Source organism: Desmodus rotundus, unplaced genomic scaffold (assembly GCF_022682495.2).
Source record: "Desmodus rotundus isolate HL8 unplaced genomic scaffold, HLdesRot8A.1 manual_scaffold_15, whole genome shotgun sequence".
Lineage (NCBI taxonomy): Eukaryota > Metazoa > Chordata > Mammalia > Chiroptera > Phyllostomidae > Desmodus > Desmodus rotundus.
In genome coordinates, this window is record NW_026527203.1 from 2,560,346 (window position 1) to 2,575,869 (window position 15,524).

A 15,524-nucleotide genomic window follows, 5' to 3' on the forward strand; every position below is an offset into this window, starting at 1 on the left:
TCAGCGAGCTGGAGGATAAAGTAGAAAAAAACACCCAGAAGGAGCAAGAAAAGGAAAAGAGGCTCAGAAAGAATGAAGAGGCAATAAGGGAAATGCAGGACAACATGAAACGTAACAATATCCGTATAATAGGAATACCAGAAGGAGAAGAAGAAGAGCAAGGGATAGAAAACCTGTTTGAAAAAGTAATGATGGAAAATTTCCCTAATCTGAGGAGAGAAAAAGTCACCCAAATCCAGGAATCACAGAGAGTCCCAAACAAGAGGAACCCAAAGAGACCCACTGCAAGACACATCATAATTAAAATGGCAAATTTCCAAGACAAAGAGAGGATCTTAAAGGCAGCAAGGGAGAAAAAGGAAGTAACATACAAGGGAGCCCCAATAAGGTTAGCAACTGACTTCTCAATGGAAACGCTCCAAGCCAGAAGAGAATGGCAAAAAATATTCCAAGTAATGAGAACCAGAGGCCTCCAACCAAGACTACTTTACCCAGCAAGGCTCTCAATCAAGATAGAAGACCAAATAAAGAGCTTCCCAGACAAAAGAAGTCTAAAAGAATACAGCTCCACCAAACCAGCTCTGCAAGAGATGCTAAAGGGACTGCTTTAAGGAAAGGAAGGAAAAGAGAAAGACAGAGGAACACAGGTAGGAAATAATGGCAATGAATAAATACCTATCGATAATAACCTTAAATGTAAATGGATTAAATGCTCCAATCAAAAGACATAGAACAGCTGAATGGATAAGAAAACATGACCCACACATATGCTGCCTACAAGAAACCCATCTCAGGACAAAAGACTTACACAGACTGAAAGTGAAGGGCTGGAAACAAATTTTCCAAGCAAACGGACAGAAAAAAAAAGCAGGGGTAGCAATACTCATATCAGACAAAATAGACTTCCAAAGAAGGGCCATAAAGAGAGACCCAGAAGGTCACTTCATAATACTCAAAGGAAGAATCCACCAAGAAGACATAAACATTATAAATATATATGCACCCAACATAGGAGCACCCAAATACATAAAGAAAATCTTGGAGGATTTCAAGAAAGATATTGACAGCAACACAATTATAGTAGGGGATTTTAACACCCCACTATCAAAAATGGACAGGTCTTCCAAACAAAAGATTAACAAAGATATTGTGTCACTTAACAATACCCTAGAGGAAATGGACTTAACTGATATATACAGAGCTTTTCATCCCAAAGAAGCAAAATACACATTCTTTTCAAGTGTCCATGGATCTTTTTCAAAGATAGACCACATGATAGGACACAAAGCAACCCTCAACAAATTCAAGAAAATTGAAATCATATCAAGCATCTTCTCTGACCACAAGGGTCTGAAACTAGAAACCAACCCCAAGGGTAAAAACCCAAAACACTCAAAATCATGGAGACTGAATAGCATGCTATTAAACAATGAATGGGTCAAGAACGAGATTAGGGAAGAAATCAAAAACTTCCTGGAAACAAATGAAAACGAACTCACAACAACCCAAAACCTATGGGACACAGCTAAGGCAGTCCTGAGAGGGAAGTTCATAGCAATACAGGCCTACCTTAAGAAGTTAGAAACAGTTCACACAAACAACCTAACCCTACGCCTACAAGAACTGGAGGAACAACAACAAAGACAGCCCAGAGCAAGCAGAAGGAAGGAAATAACCAAGATCAGAGCAGAACTAAATGACATAGAGACTAAAAGCACAATTGTAAGGATCAATGAATCCAGAAGCTGGTTCTTTGAAAAGATAAACAAAATCGACAAGCCTTTAAGTAGGCTTATCAAGAAGAAAAGAGAGAGGATCCAAATAAACAGAATTAGAAATGAAAGTGGAGAGATTACAACTGATACCACAGAAATACAAAGGATCGTAAGAAATTACTATGAAGACCTATATGCTAAGAAATTTGAAAACCTAGATGAAATGGACACATTTCTAGAAAAATATAATCTTCCAAAACTGACTGAAGAAGAAGCAGAAAACCTGAACAGACCAATATCAGCAAAGGAAATTGAAGCAGTCATCAAGAAACTCCCATCACACAAAAGCCCTGGACCAGATGGTTTCACAGGAGATTTCTACAAAGCATTTAAGGAAGAACTAACCCCTATCCTTCACAGACTATTCGAAAAAATCCAAACTGATGGAAGACTCCCAAACTCTTTTTATGAAGCCAACATCATCCTAATCCCAAAACCAGATAAAGACACAACGAAGAAAGAAAACTTCAGGCCAATATCGCTGATGAACATAGACGCTAAAATTCTCAACAAAATATTAGCAAACCGCATCCAGCAATATATTAAAAAGATCATCCACCATGACCAAGTGGGATTCATCCCAGGGATGCAAGGATGGTACAATATTCGCAAATCAATAAACATAATACATCACATCAACAACAGCAAAGACAAAAATCACATGATCATATCAATAGATGCGGAAAAAGCATTCGATAAGATACAGCACCCATTTCTGATAAAAACACTCAGCCAAGTGGGAAGTCCTCAACATAATTAAGGCCATATATGAGAGACCTACAGCCAGCATCACATTCAATGGACAAAAACTTAGAGCTTTCCCACTAAGATCAGGAACAAGACAAGGATGCCCTCTCTCACCACTCCTATTCAACATAGTATTGGAAGTCCTAGCCACAGCAATCAGACAAGAAAAAGCAATAAAAGGCATCCAAATTGGAAAGGAGGAAATGAAACTGTCACTGTTTGCAGACGACATGATAGTGTACATGGAAAACCCTATAGACTCCACTCAAAAACTACTCGACCTAATAAATGAATTTGGCAAAATAGCTGGATACAGAGTCAATACCCAGAAATCAAAGGCATTCCTGTACACAAACAACGAAACTGCAGAAACACAAATCAGGAAAAAAATCCCATTCGATATAGCAACAAGAAAAATAAAGTACCTAGGAATAAACCTAACCAAAGAGGTAAAAGACCTGTACTCAGAAAACTACACAACACTGAAGAAAGAAATTAAGGAAGATACAAACAAATGGAAGCATGTACCATGTTCATGGATTGGAAGAATTAACATCATCAAAATGGCCATACTACCCAAAGCAATTTATAGATTCAATGCAATCCCTATTAGAGTACCCATGACATATTTCACAGATATAGAACAAACATTGCAGAAATTCATATGGAACCATAAACGACCTCGAATAGCAGCAGCAATTTTGAGAAAGAAGGAAAAAGCAGGAGGTATCACAATACCTGATATCAAACTGTATTACAAGGCAACGGTAATCAAAACAGCCTGGTACTGGCATAAAAACAGGCTCATAGACCAATGGAACAGAATAGAGAGCCCAGAAATAAACTCAAATCTATACGATCAATTAATATTTGACAAAGGAGGCAGGAGCATAAAATGGAGCAAAAACAGTCTCTTCAACAGATGGTGTTGGGAGATCTGGACAGCTACGTGCAAAAAAATGAAACTCGATCACCAACTTACGCCATACACGAAAATAAACTCAAGATGGATAAAAGACTTAAATATAAGCCGTAACACCATAAAAGTCCTTGAAGAAAACATTGGCAGGAAAATCTCAGACATTCCACGCAGCAACATCCTCACAGACACATCCCCTAAAGCAAGGGACATAAAGGAAAGAATAAACAAATGGGACCTCATCAAAATAAAAAGCTTCTGCATGGCTAAAGAAAACAGCACCAAATTACAAAGAGAACCAAAAATATGGGAAAGCATATTTGCCAATGATACCTCAGACAAGGGCCTGATCTCCAAAATATATAAAGAACTCACACGACTCCACTCCAGGAAGACAAACAACCCAATTAAAAAATGGGCAAAGGACTTGAACAGACACTTCTCCAAGGAAGACATACAGAAGGCCCAGAGACATATGAAAAGATGCTCAGCATCACTAGCCATCAGAGAGATGCAAATTAAAACCACAATGAGGTATCATCTCACACCAGTCAGAATGGCCAACATAAACAAATCCACAAACAAATATTGGAGAGGATTCGGAGAAAAGGGAACCCTAGTGCACTGTTGGTGGGAATGCAGACTGGTGAGGCCACTGTGGAAAACAATATGGAATTTCCTCAGAAAACTAAAAATGGAACTGCCCTTTGACCCAGCAATTCCGCTGCTGGGATTATACCCTAAGAACACTGAAACACCAATCCAAAAGAATCTGTGCACCCCAATGTTCATAGCAGCACAATTTACAATAGCCAAATACTGGAAGCAACCGAAGTGCCCATCAGCAAACGAGTGGATCCAAAAACTATGGTATATTTACACAATGGAATTCTACGCAGCAGAGAGAAAGAAGGAGCTTATACCCTTTGCAACAGCATGGATGAAACTGGAGAGCATTATGCTAAGTGAAATAAGCCAGGAAGTGAGGGACAAATACCATATGATCTCACCTTTAACTGGAACATAAGCAATAGAAGGAAAAAGCAAACAAAATATAACCAGAGACATTGAAGTTAAGAACAATGTAACAATAGCAAGGGCGGGGGTGGGGGGTGGGGGCGGGGACAGTGGGTAGAGGGGATTACAGGAACTACTATAAAGGACACATGAACAAATCCAAGGGGGAGGGTGGAGAGGGGGGAGGGAAGTGGGTTCACCTGGGGTGGGGTGAAGGGATGGGGGAAAAGGCATACAACTGTAATTAAATAACAATAAATAAATTTAAAAAAAAAATACTTAACCCTTTACTTTCGGAGGCCCTCATTCACCCATTTCCATTAAGTATGTGAACTTTTTATACACAAAACCACCTACACTTGGAAAAGGAACATACTCTAGTTGGTTCAAATGGTCATTTAAAAAATTTCTATTAATCTTAAGAGTACTTCACCATATGCTATGCCTGCTGTGTCTACTTATATTTCATTCTCATAGTTAACTAAAGGGGTGAATTAAGTTTTACTTCCCTAGAGTGTACAATTTATTTCATCCAATGATTTATTGATCCTAGAAGTTGGTTCTATGTGCATGCCACCTATGATTTATGATTCCTTACTGATAGGTTATCCCTTGACCTTAGAGTAGATGGGAGCTTTACTACTTGTCATTACTTTTTAGTCACTTTATAGTATGAAAGGCAGGTTTTATCCTTTCTGATATTAACCAAAGTCCATATTTCCAAGTTCGTCACAAAAAATACATTATATTTCCATTACTGAGAACATGCTTGGAACTGTTATTGGTGCAAACTGCACATTGAGTTTGGTTTTTTCTGCCTAGAATACTCTTCAAGTTCTCAGGTTTCATAGGCAAATGCTTGCCGTTTTACAATTTCATGAAGCAGAATTAATTAGCGCCAGATTAACAGAGTTTTGAATATACTCGATTCATATAGCCGGAAAGAATGAGCAAAGGTAGTCGCAGCTATGTCTTCCATTTTAAGGAAAGACGTGAGTGTTTCTAATAAATAACACACGGGGTGAAGTGTTAAAACTAAGAAGATAGTTGTAAACATATTTCTCTACATCCCGAGTAGAGAGGAAACCAGCAGTTCCAGAAAGGAAGAAAAATACATAAAGAATACTCTTACGGAGTGTATTTTAACTAAAGCAAGAACAGATTGCAGGAGGAGACAATGTGACACACTTACATTTACATAGAAATACTGTTATGCAAAGGAAAAAGTTAAGGTAGTATGCAGAGCCTAGATGCGTGAAAATATTCTGGATTTCATGTAGCATGAGAAGGCCATGGTTCACATGGCCTTTTCAAGTGGGAAAGCCACGGACAGACCGTTGCAACACGGAGACTAAAAGATTTCCCCTGACAGGTTTGTTCACTGGTGTCTTAACCTTCCTGGGACATCTGAAAGTTGTATTGTAATATTCAGCAACTAATCTGGTAGGAGAATGTGAGCAACAAATCCCAAGGCTCATAAACTCTCTCAGGCTCTGTACCTGTGCTGCATTTTAATGTGATCTCACGCTACTTTCTGCATCAGTAAATCTGACGCACCAGATTGTATTCTCTTTAGCCGTGCATTAGCATGACTGCCTTCTGAATATGAACTTGGAGTGAACATGACTTCACCTTGGCGTCATGCTTGCTTTGCTTCAATTAAATTCATTGCTCACCCAGTTTCAATTACCTGCGAAACATCTTTTAAGGCCGTATTATTAATGAATGGCATGTTTGAAGGCAGCAAAACCTATTTTTAAATAGAGTGTGTTATGCACATATATTTCCCTACTCTGGCTTGGCAGTAGATCGGAAGAGGAAAAGTTAAAGGATATAATAAATCATTCTAACAGGAGAAATCATTGTTACTTGCCTTTTCAATATTCACCATCACGACATCCCTTCCTTATTGTTGTCAGAAGGCATCTTTTGCATGGAGAAAACACTTTAAGGGTTTCAGAACCGAAGTGGAATTGATCTAGCCCAAATAGGGCAAAGTGTTTCTCAATTTCATGGTCCATATTATAGACATGAGGGGCCATGTGATTCCCGTCTGCAACTCAGGGCACAGAATGCAGTATGCCCGGGTCACCTTTAGAAAAACGGTTTCTTTACCCATGAAAAAGGAAAGCCAAGGATTCTCCAGTTTCTTGTCTCCCGTTCAACTGCGTGCAATGCTATGCTGTGTCTGGATTTCTGCAGCCATATCGAGACCAATAGGGAAGCCAAGGGACACCAAGCTATACAGTTAAGCCACGTCAGAAGCGTCAACAGCAATTATGTAGTTTCTTCCCTTTCTTGTCTGTCCAAAAGTAACACTATGCTACCAACTTCAGCATTTATTGTTTGCATTATATTGCTTCTTACTCACACAGAATGTATTGCAAGTTGAGCCATGCCGTATGTTCTTCAACATAACAACTTAGGTTTTCCCTCAATAATAAGCAAAGTATAAATCCCATGGATTAAAACAAACACATATCTCTTACTTCTGAGTCTTCCAGTTATCTACGATATTCTTTAGTCTCCTCATCTGATCTTGGCTTGACTTTTGGTGGAAGGTAGACCTGAGGATTGAGTGAGGTATTTTCCCATATGGAAGCCAAGAATGAATGTGTATCCATTACATACAACATACTTTTGTAGGCAGCTGTTCCAACCTAATGACGACTGCCAGTAATTAGCATAGCTTCAGGATTTGGACATCACAACTGATGTCTTGCCATTGATGGAGAAAGTCACATGCCCAAGATAATCAATAGAGTAGGGAAATAGGTTCTCGAAGCAGTAAGGGGTAAAGGGGAGAGTAGCGTATTCTCTGCATATAATTTACCACAAGTAATATTAACTATGGATTATTAGGTTGCATAATAAGTTGTATTCATTTTTATTGCTACTAAATGTAATATTATTAAATAATAAGACATTTATTTTGCTTTTTGTCTTTAAAGATTTTTGTAATTCCACTTTAGAGAGAGGAAATGAGGGACAGAAACAGGCAAGCATGGTTGTCTCTCAGGCGCCTCCCATGACGACATAGCCCACAGACCAGGCATGTGCCCTGCCTAGGAGTTGAACACCCAACCCATTGGTGTACAGGACGGCACTACCACCAACAGAGCTACACACTCTTGGGCTCCCTTCCCTTTAGGCTTAGTAAATTTTTTGCACACCAGGCGCTAGAGAAGTCTTTTCCGAAACAGAAAATATTCACATCATATTTACTTAAAGTTCTTCCAGGTTACTTACAGTGTATGGAATAAAATCAAAACTTCATCAGTTCATCTGAAAGTCTGTTCACAACCTCAACATTGCCTTCTTGGCTTTAGGCATTCTTCAAACCACACATTTTTCAATGCACCAAAGTGCATTTAATTCCTGGAAATAGTCATGCTTTCTGTCACAGCAGGCCTTTCACATCTGCTTGTTCTCCTGGCTCAGTTATAATCTTTCCATTTTTGCTTCCTGCCCTTTTCTCTTGCCTAATTTCTTCTCACCCCTCCTACCTAACTGCCAGTGATCATGCCTGACTCAGATCAGATAGAACTCCCTCCAGAGTCTCCTTTGATCCTTGGCCTTCTTATAGCCATGGATACTAAATATGTTTTTTAGGATTGTAGCATGCCATTTTAATGATGTAAATACATGTCACCGTGTTTTAATCTTCCTCCATCAGACCATGAATGCCTTTAATTCGGAGATCATATCATATTTATCTTTGCACCTAACATAGATGCTCCACACCCTGTTCAGTAAATTAGTGGTGATCATTATAGATATCAATTGCATCTAAATCTCATGCTCCTGTGAGGGGTGGGACCAAGAGTGAAATAAATCGAGCCCTCCACCCCTTCGCAACGATTTCAATAGGTTGAACAAAATGCAAGCTTTGAAATTGAATTGAAAGAAAAGCCCCAAACAGTACAATGAAATCCAAAGTGTGTGTAGAAAAGCAGCCATGCCTGGACAGTGGGTAACTAAGTAGATTAATGGTGTGCACAGAAGCTCCTGGTCATTTTACATATCTACTGGTGGAGCTAACCTACTCTTCTCTGCCCCTGGCATTTCACACTGTAATCCGAAGCAAAGATTGTCAATCAATGGGGTGAGAATCTTGAGAGTGTGGCCGCAATACATTGTCCTTCAATAGACTCTGAAACTTGTTGTTTTCTCCTGACATATCAAACCTATGCACATGTCATGTGTGAGAAACAGCATTTGATTTTGATGACAAACTCCTAAAGTATCCCCTGGGAGCTGGCGTTAGGTCCTGCACCTCCTCGATAAATTGTGATGTACATAGGACAACACCCATCAGCAGTGTGACCAGGAGCAGAAAAGGCAGCCGATATTGTAGTGCTTTTTCCAGTGTATTCCTCTTTTCGTTGTAAAATATCACAGGGGACTCCCTTGCCTGACATGCTTCCTTATTCTATACAGAGGACTAGAACCATTTTTTTTTTTGATACAAGTTCCCTTTTTACTTATTTGTTTGTTTGTTTATGTCTTTATTTTATAGACAGCTCCAATAAGTTGCTATAACATTATGACTATAGAATTATTGTTATAACAATGACTCCCTCTCATTCAGGCCCTCTGTCTTTCCTGACCTTGCTACCACTGACTTGCTGATGTCTTCAGCTGACCCTTGTGATGTCACAGAGCATGTTCCATACTGCCAGGGAAACGCAGGACCGTTTGGGGCAGGCCTGAAGAAAGAGTAGTGGCAGGCCGGTAGGAGCGGTTGGCACTGTAGAAGGGAGGCCTTGCGTCCTGGCAGCTCAGTTTGGGCTTTAGACACTGAGCAGCCGACAGTAGCAGAGGAGGAAGTGATGGAAGAAGCATGGATGGAGGAGCCAGAGGTGCAGCAGGAGGAGGTACAGGAGCCAAGGATTGAGGATCCAGGGACGAGCGGAGCACAGGTGAGCAGGAGCCCCTCAGGTCTTGCTGGTCCAGGTGAGTCCGCAACTCGCCTTCAACCCGCCGCCATTACACAGCCCACAGCCCGGCTCCAGCTCTTACCCACCGACCTGGGGGGTTGGCTGTGCCTCTAAACATGGTCTTCGTAAATCACGCCCCACTAACCCATCGTCTCCCCTGACCCTTTGTCCCTGTCAGGATATCCGGACCATCCCTGCTCCGTTTGACATATCCACCGCTCTGAGGCGACTGCACAAGGAACTGACAGACATCACAAACGACCCCCCGCCCATGTGCTTCGCGGGGCCGGTGGACGACAGCATGTTCACATGGAAGGGGACCATTATGGGTCCCGCCGACAGCCCCTACGAGGGTGGGCTGTTCCGCCTGAACATACAATTCCCACCCAATTACCCCTTCAGGCCGCCGCTTATTTACTTCACAACCCCGATCTACCACCCCAATATCAACCGAAGGGGATATATCTGTGTAGATATTCTCAGGTCCCAGTGGTCTCCTATACTGACCATATCCAAACTCTTGCTATCCATCACCTCCATGCTATGTGACCCCAACCCCAACGACCCCTTTGTTCCGTCCATTGGGAGAATGTACTTACAGGACAGGGATGCCTTTGATACCATGGCCCGAGCTTGGACCAAGAAGTATGCTAGGAGAATGAGGGACAAATGATAACCCCTCACCTCAATAAAACACCTGGCTTTTGAATGGGCTGTTCTTTGACTACTTTCTGGGAGGCATCCTTTCCAATATCACATGTGACACATTAGAGTGTGTGGAGGCTGGAGGGAAGCCGTGGGTGGCGTGGGTGTGAGAGGTGAGGGGGAAGGGGGCATGCTTGGGAAATGGGGTAGCGGGAAAGAGGCCAGTTCCAATAAACATTTTACTGAAGGCCTTCTTTCCTCCTTAGGGATAGGAAATGTAGAACAACAGTGTGGTGGGCTTAGCAGGAGTACTTTAGAACTGACAATGGCGGGGACCACTGGATGAAGATTAGGAAGTTCATAAGGTATCTTTTTCATTCTGAGGCACCTGTGTGTTTAGGGGTTTGCTTTGGCAGAAGTGAACGGCAACCCATAGCCTCTACTACCAGCCCTGCATTTAACTGCAGAAACATTAAGTGGATGAGGAGTTGTCACAAAAAGAAAACTGTGTTTTGTTGCAAGAATTCTCCACCCTCAGTCATCAATGCCCACCTTTTTGACATATATGCCTCCCTGCACACTCTGGATTGCACCCCAATTTCCAGGACATGCCCACATGTTGACAATAGCTCACATGAACAAGCTGCCCTAGTGCCTGCCCATCAGTAGATGAGTGGTAAGTGCACACAATGCAATAAATAGTACATGAAAATCTGTCCCCTTGCGACAGTGTGCATGGACCTGAGGAACATTATGCTCAGTGAAATAAGCCAGTCAGAGGAAGACAGATACCAAACAATCTCACTAATTTGGAGAATGAAATGAACAAACTGAACTAACAAGGCTGATTGGGACAGGCACCTAGGAGAGCTGGCCAACAGGTGTCAGAGCAGGGAGGTTGTGCATGCTGGGTGGGGAAGGGGAAGGGATTAAGAAAAAACATCCCAGATAACAGTAAGGGTTAGACCTGAGGGAAAGGAGGAGGGGCGATGCAAAAGAAGGGTGTGAAGTGGGACAGCTGCTTGTGCTGGACACCGTCTTGACATGGGGTGCTCTACACATAATTCAATATACACTACAGAGGAATCATAGACTTGTATGCTTAAAACCTGCATAATTCCAATAAGCAGTGTCTCCCCCAGCACAGGCAATTAAAAAAATAACAAAATAAGAAAACTTTCTTTCTTTGTTTCATCCTTTTCTCTACGAAAGCGTGTATTCACACCCGTGTCCTTAGAGCTCTCCTGTGACTGAGCAGCTGTTGAGGTCCTTCTGATTGCCTCATGGGCTATATACTGGAGGCTAAGGTTTTGTGATTAAGGAAAGGAGCTATCCACACCAGGAAGACAGACAAGAGAGACGCAAATGCAAACGACAATGAGATATAACCTCACCAGTCAGAATGGCCATCATCAAGAAGTCAACACAAAACGCATACTGGTGAGATTGTAGAACGAAGGCAACCCTTTGGCCCTGTGGGTCGAAATGCAGACTGGGGCACTCACTGTTGGAAACGATATTGAATTTCTTCATTAATGGGATTGCCTTTTCATCCAGATATTCCACTGCTGGGATCCTACCTGAAGAATCCTCCAACATGCGCCATGCTGTTGGTCAACACTAGAAGTGAGGAAGAACAATTAAGCAATCGGAGCCAGCAAGCGAGAGGGTCGGAAATCAAAATGCAAGAGTGGCTAAACGCAGAGACCATTTGGGCAGGTTCTTTGTTGCTCCACGTGAAACATGAGATAGGGCTAAGGGAAAGGTGAAGATCCAGATGACTGGACCGACAGGAGAGATTTTTCAAATTGTGCTTTCATAACATTAGGGTGCAGGTTCCTGCCATGCTGGTTCCTGGGTGGCCTGAGAAAGAGGCATCTAACATCATTTTCAGGACCTTGGGAGCTTACAGGCAGCCTGCATAGTCTCTGTTTCTAACTGGATGTTTGAGTGAGGCCACATTTTCATCACGTGTTTCAACCGAAAAAATATCTTATCAATAGCTTACAATTCATACCCCAAAGAGCACCTTCAGAGTTGCAGGATTTTGTCCCTTAACAACAGTGATCAGAAAGAGAAGGTCTGGACAAGGGAGTCTTAGCAAGTCCTCTGAACATGGTTGTTTGGCATGTTAAAGTGTGTACGCATGGGAGCATTCCTTTGGTTTACCATTCATCTCTGCAGAGCACTTCAGGCAGACACCATCAGGTGATCAGAGGTGAAAGGGACTTCCAATTTTCAGTCTACCAGCTTCAGCCAAGGAATTTGGAGTGCAGATATTTTGGCTCTGGTGTTCAATATCTTCCAGTGCCCTCCCTGGTTTCATGGCAGTGTAGCTGGTTTGCAGGTGTTTCCTTTCTAAGCGCCTTCTGCCAGCATGTCACAGAGTCCAATCTGTGCTGTTTGGGGGGTCTCTTGTACTATTAGTGAGTCACGTGTGTTAATGATTTGACTTCCTATGAACAGCAAATGAACAGATACAAGAACTGACCTAAGGGAAGTAAAGTAAAGGCTAAAAGCACGTGTTAATTGTACAAAGCAGATGCAGACATAGAACTGAGTCTCACATGTGCATTTGTTTCTGAGAGCGGGAAGTAGAGACTTGAGAACTGCAGAAAGGTTTATGAGGTTAAATCAACTGATTTAAGCCCTCAATTTATTAAATGTGTTTATTTATTTTATTTAACTACAATTGGCTGGATTTTCTCCCAATCCCTCCCTCCCCAGGCAAGTCCAACCTCCCTCCCCCCACCCTAACATCCCCTTTGATTTTGTCCTTGTGTCCTGTACAGTAGCTCCTATAGACCACTCTCCCCCCACTATCTCCACTCCACTTACCTGTGGCTATTGTTACCATGTTCTTAATTTCAATGTCTCCGGTTATATTTTCTTTGCTTTTTCTTTTCTTGTTATATTCCAGTTAAAAGTGAGAACCTGTGCACCTCCATGTTCGCAGCTGTACAATTTATAATAGCCAAGTACTAGAAGCAACATCAGTGCCAGTGGTAATAAGTTGATCCAAAACTATGGTACATTTACACAATGGAATGCTACACATCAGAGAGAATTCAGGAGCTGATACTCTTTGCAATGGCATGGATGGAAGTAGAGAGCAATTTGCGAAGTGAAATAAGCCAGGCTGTGAGGGAGAAATACCATTTAGGACTTTTTTTTTTTTTTTTTTTTTGCTAATTTTATAGTATCAGTGCTGACAGCATAATGGAACAAGTCTGCTGTGTGGAATTAAAGGTTCAAGGAAAAACACTCTTACTACATGAATTATGTTTTGAATCATAATGTGTCTAATTATGTTTCCCTAGACATCCTCACTAATCCCTGTATTTTGAAACTATATCTACCACTTGGAAAGTGCATTAAAGACTATAAGATTGGCATATGTGGAATTCAATGAATACTATAAAATAACAAAGAAAGTATAAATGGATGAATTATAACTGAAACAGAATGAGGGCTGTCGGATGGGAAGGGGCTGGGGGAATGGAAGAAGAAGGTGAAGGAAGTGGTGGAAAAACACCTATGCGGGATCCTTGGACACAGATAAGAGTGTGGAGAAGGGCAGAGGGAAGGGGGGCTGGAGTTGGGAGCAGGAGTGGAAAGGAGGAAAGGTGTGAACGGCTGTAGTAGGAGAAAGAACACTCCAAATGTCCATTTAAAAAACTAGTCCCTTCAAACAACTTGGCCAATACTTGGGAGTGTTCCCTTCCCTCCTCACTGAATCTACCAGAGAACTCTATCCACAGGAAGAACACATTGTGTCCTGCCTCCCTACCCTATGTCAGGCTCTTAAGTAATCCAAGAAATTATTGCTAGGAAGGTGTCCACACTGTTACTGGACCATCACTGAAAATTAGTTTCATTCAGGTAACACGTCCACAGTCATTTGGATAATGGTTCACTTCACTCAGGTCATCGTGGAGGCCAGTTCATGGAATCCAAGAACTTTGAAGAAAGCCTGTCACTTCTACTTTAGTGAATGAGATGCATATGTAGATACACATCATCCAGGGTAGTGAGAGAAGCAATTGTCAGAAGCAGCTATGGCTGCTGGGAACTATTCTGTGAGTCCAACTGGGAGAAAAAGTTTAACCTTCCCTTTATTTTAATGACACGCTACTTAATGCTTTCATGAACTTTAACGGTATTGCACCAGAAAGGATAGATCAGTTTCTTGTAGTCTTAAGCATTGACAAAACTATAATTCAAATCTTAGCTACCAGGTAACCCAAATAGAATTTAATCACATAATGCTCTCTATTGGAGACCTTGATGAGTGATATATACACACAAGTATATAATCCTTACTTAGGTCTACACATACATTCTTTCAAAAATAAATTTATGGTGTTTTGAAAAGAATTTCATGGACTATCTGTATAGAAAACATTCAGAAAAATGTTTGTTTACACTATGTCTTGACTGGATATATTTTTCACATTTTGGAAATGTGTAGTTTTAAAGGAAGCAATAAGAGAAAATGAGAAAACATCAGTAGAAAATAACTTTGTTCTTCTGCAGTCCTATTTAATATTTCCATCTATTATTCATTATAAAACAATAAAGAGTGCTTGAAAATCACATGTCACTAAGAAATAACTTGGTCTGGACTAACACATATATAGACATTCAATGAAATATAAACTTACCTGTGAGGAGAAATATCTAGGGAAATTAGAAGAAAGATATTTCTATGTACTGCTTTCCTTTCTCCCATTACACCAACACACAGCCATGCAATTTATTGCACCCTAGGAGTAAGCAAAACAGTCAATACCCTGTGGGACTGATCCTATATTTCACCAATTCTGTGGGATATCTAAGACCTTATCATCACAATAATGGTTACAGTACGGCAGTGGTAAGTGTTATGTGTGTCATCCGAGTTGTGCTCATTCAGCCCATGTTAGATTTATTCACAGTAAATGTCAGTGCTAGAAAGTGTACATTTTTCTTTTCCACTGACAAGTTCTTGACAATAAATTCTGTGGCTCGTACGATAGCAAACAAATCATGACAGGGTCTTCATTCTTGTAAAGCTATGAAGACTATCACATAGTTCAATTGACTTGTCACGCAGCATCACAATACTGCTTCTATGTGTGTATTTCACGTGGCAACATCAAGATAATGCTTCAATCGAAGGATTTCGTGAAAATGAGAGACTTTTTAAAACATCTGAGGCCCTTGGCTTACGTATGATAATTTAATGTCATGCAATTTCTTGAATTGGTAAGAAAAGGACAGGCTGCTCTTTATGATCTAAGCATCATTTCAGGGTCATGTAGTAACGCGCCAAATCTGCAATTCCCATTGCTGCACTTCCAACTGGTATGTCCATTCTTGTGTGTAACCATCTCTTTCCTTCTTTCAGAGAGACTCTCGAGGGTACTGTTGATCACTTCTGACAGAGAGTAGAAACCAGAGTAGGCGCGGTGTCATATAATGAGAGGATACAGAGAACTG

The 15,524-nt window shown here is 41.2% G+C and overlaps 1 protein-coding gene across 1 annotated transcript; it reads left to right on the plus strand.

The window, feature by feature from the left end:
* Positions 1–9,621: 9,621 nt before the first annotated feature.
* LOC128780056 (ubiquitin-conjugating enzyme E2 D3-like) lies at positions 9,622–10,071 on the plus strand. The gene has a single exon (XM_053917710.2). It carries the CDS (start codon positions 9,670–9,672, stop codon positions 10,069–10,071), a length of 402 nt encoding a protein of 133 aa, XP_053773685.1. The 5' UTR covers positions 9,622–9,669.
* The last annotated feature ends 5,453 nt before the right edge of the window (positions 10,072–15,524 follow it).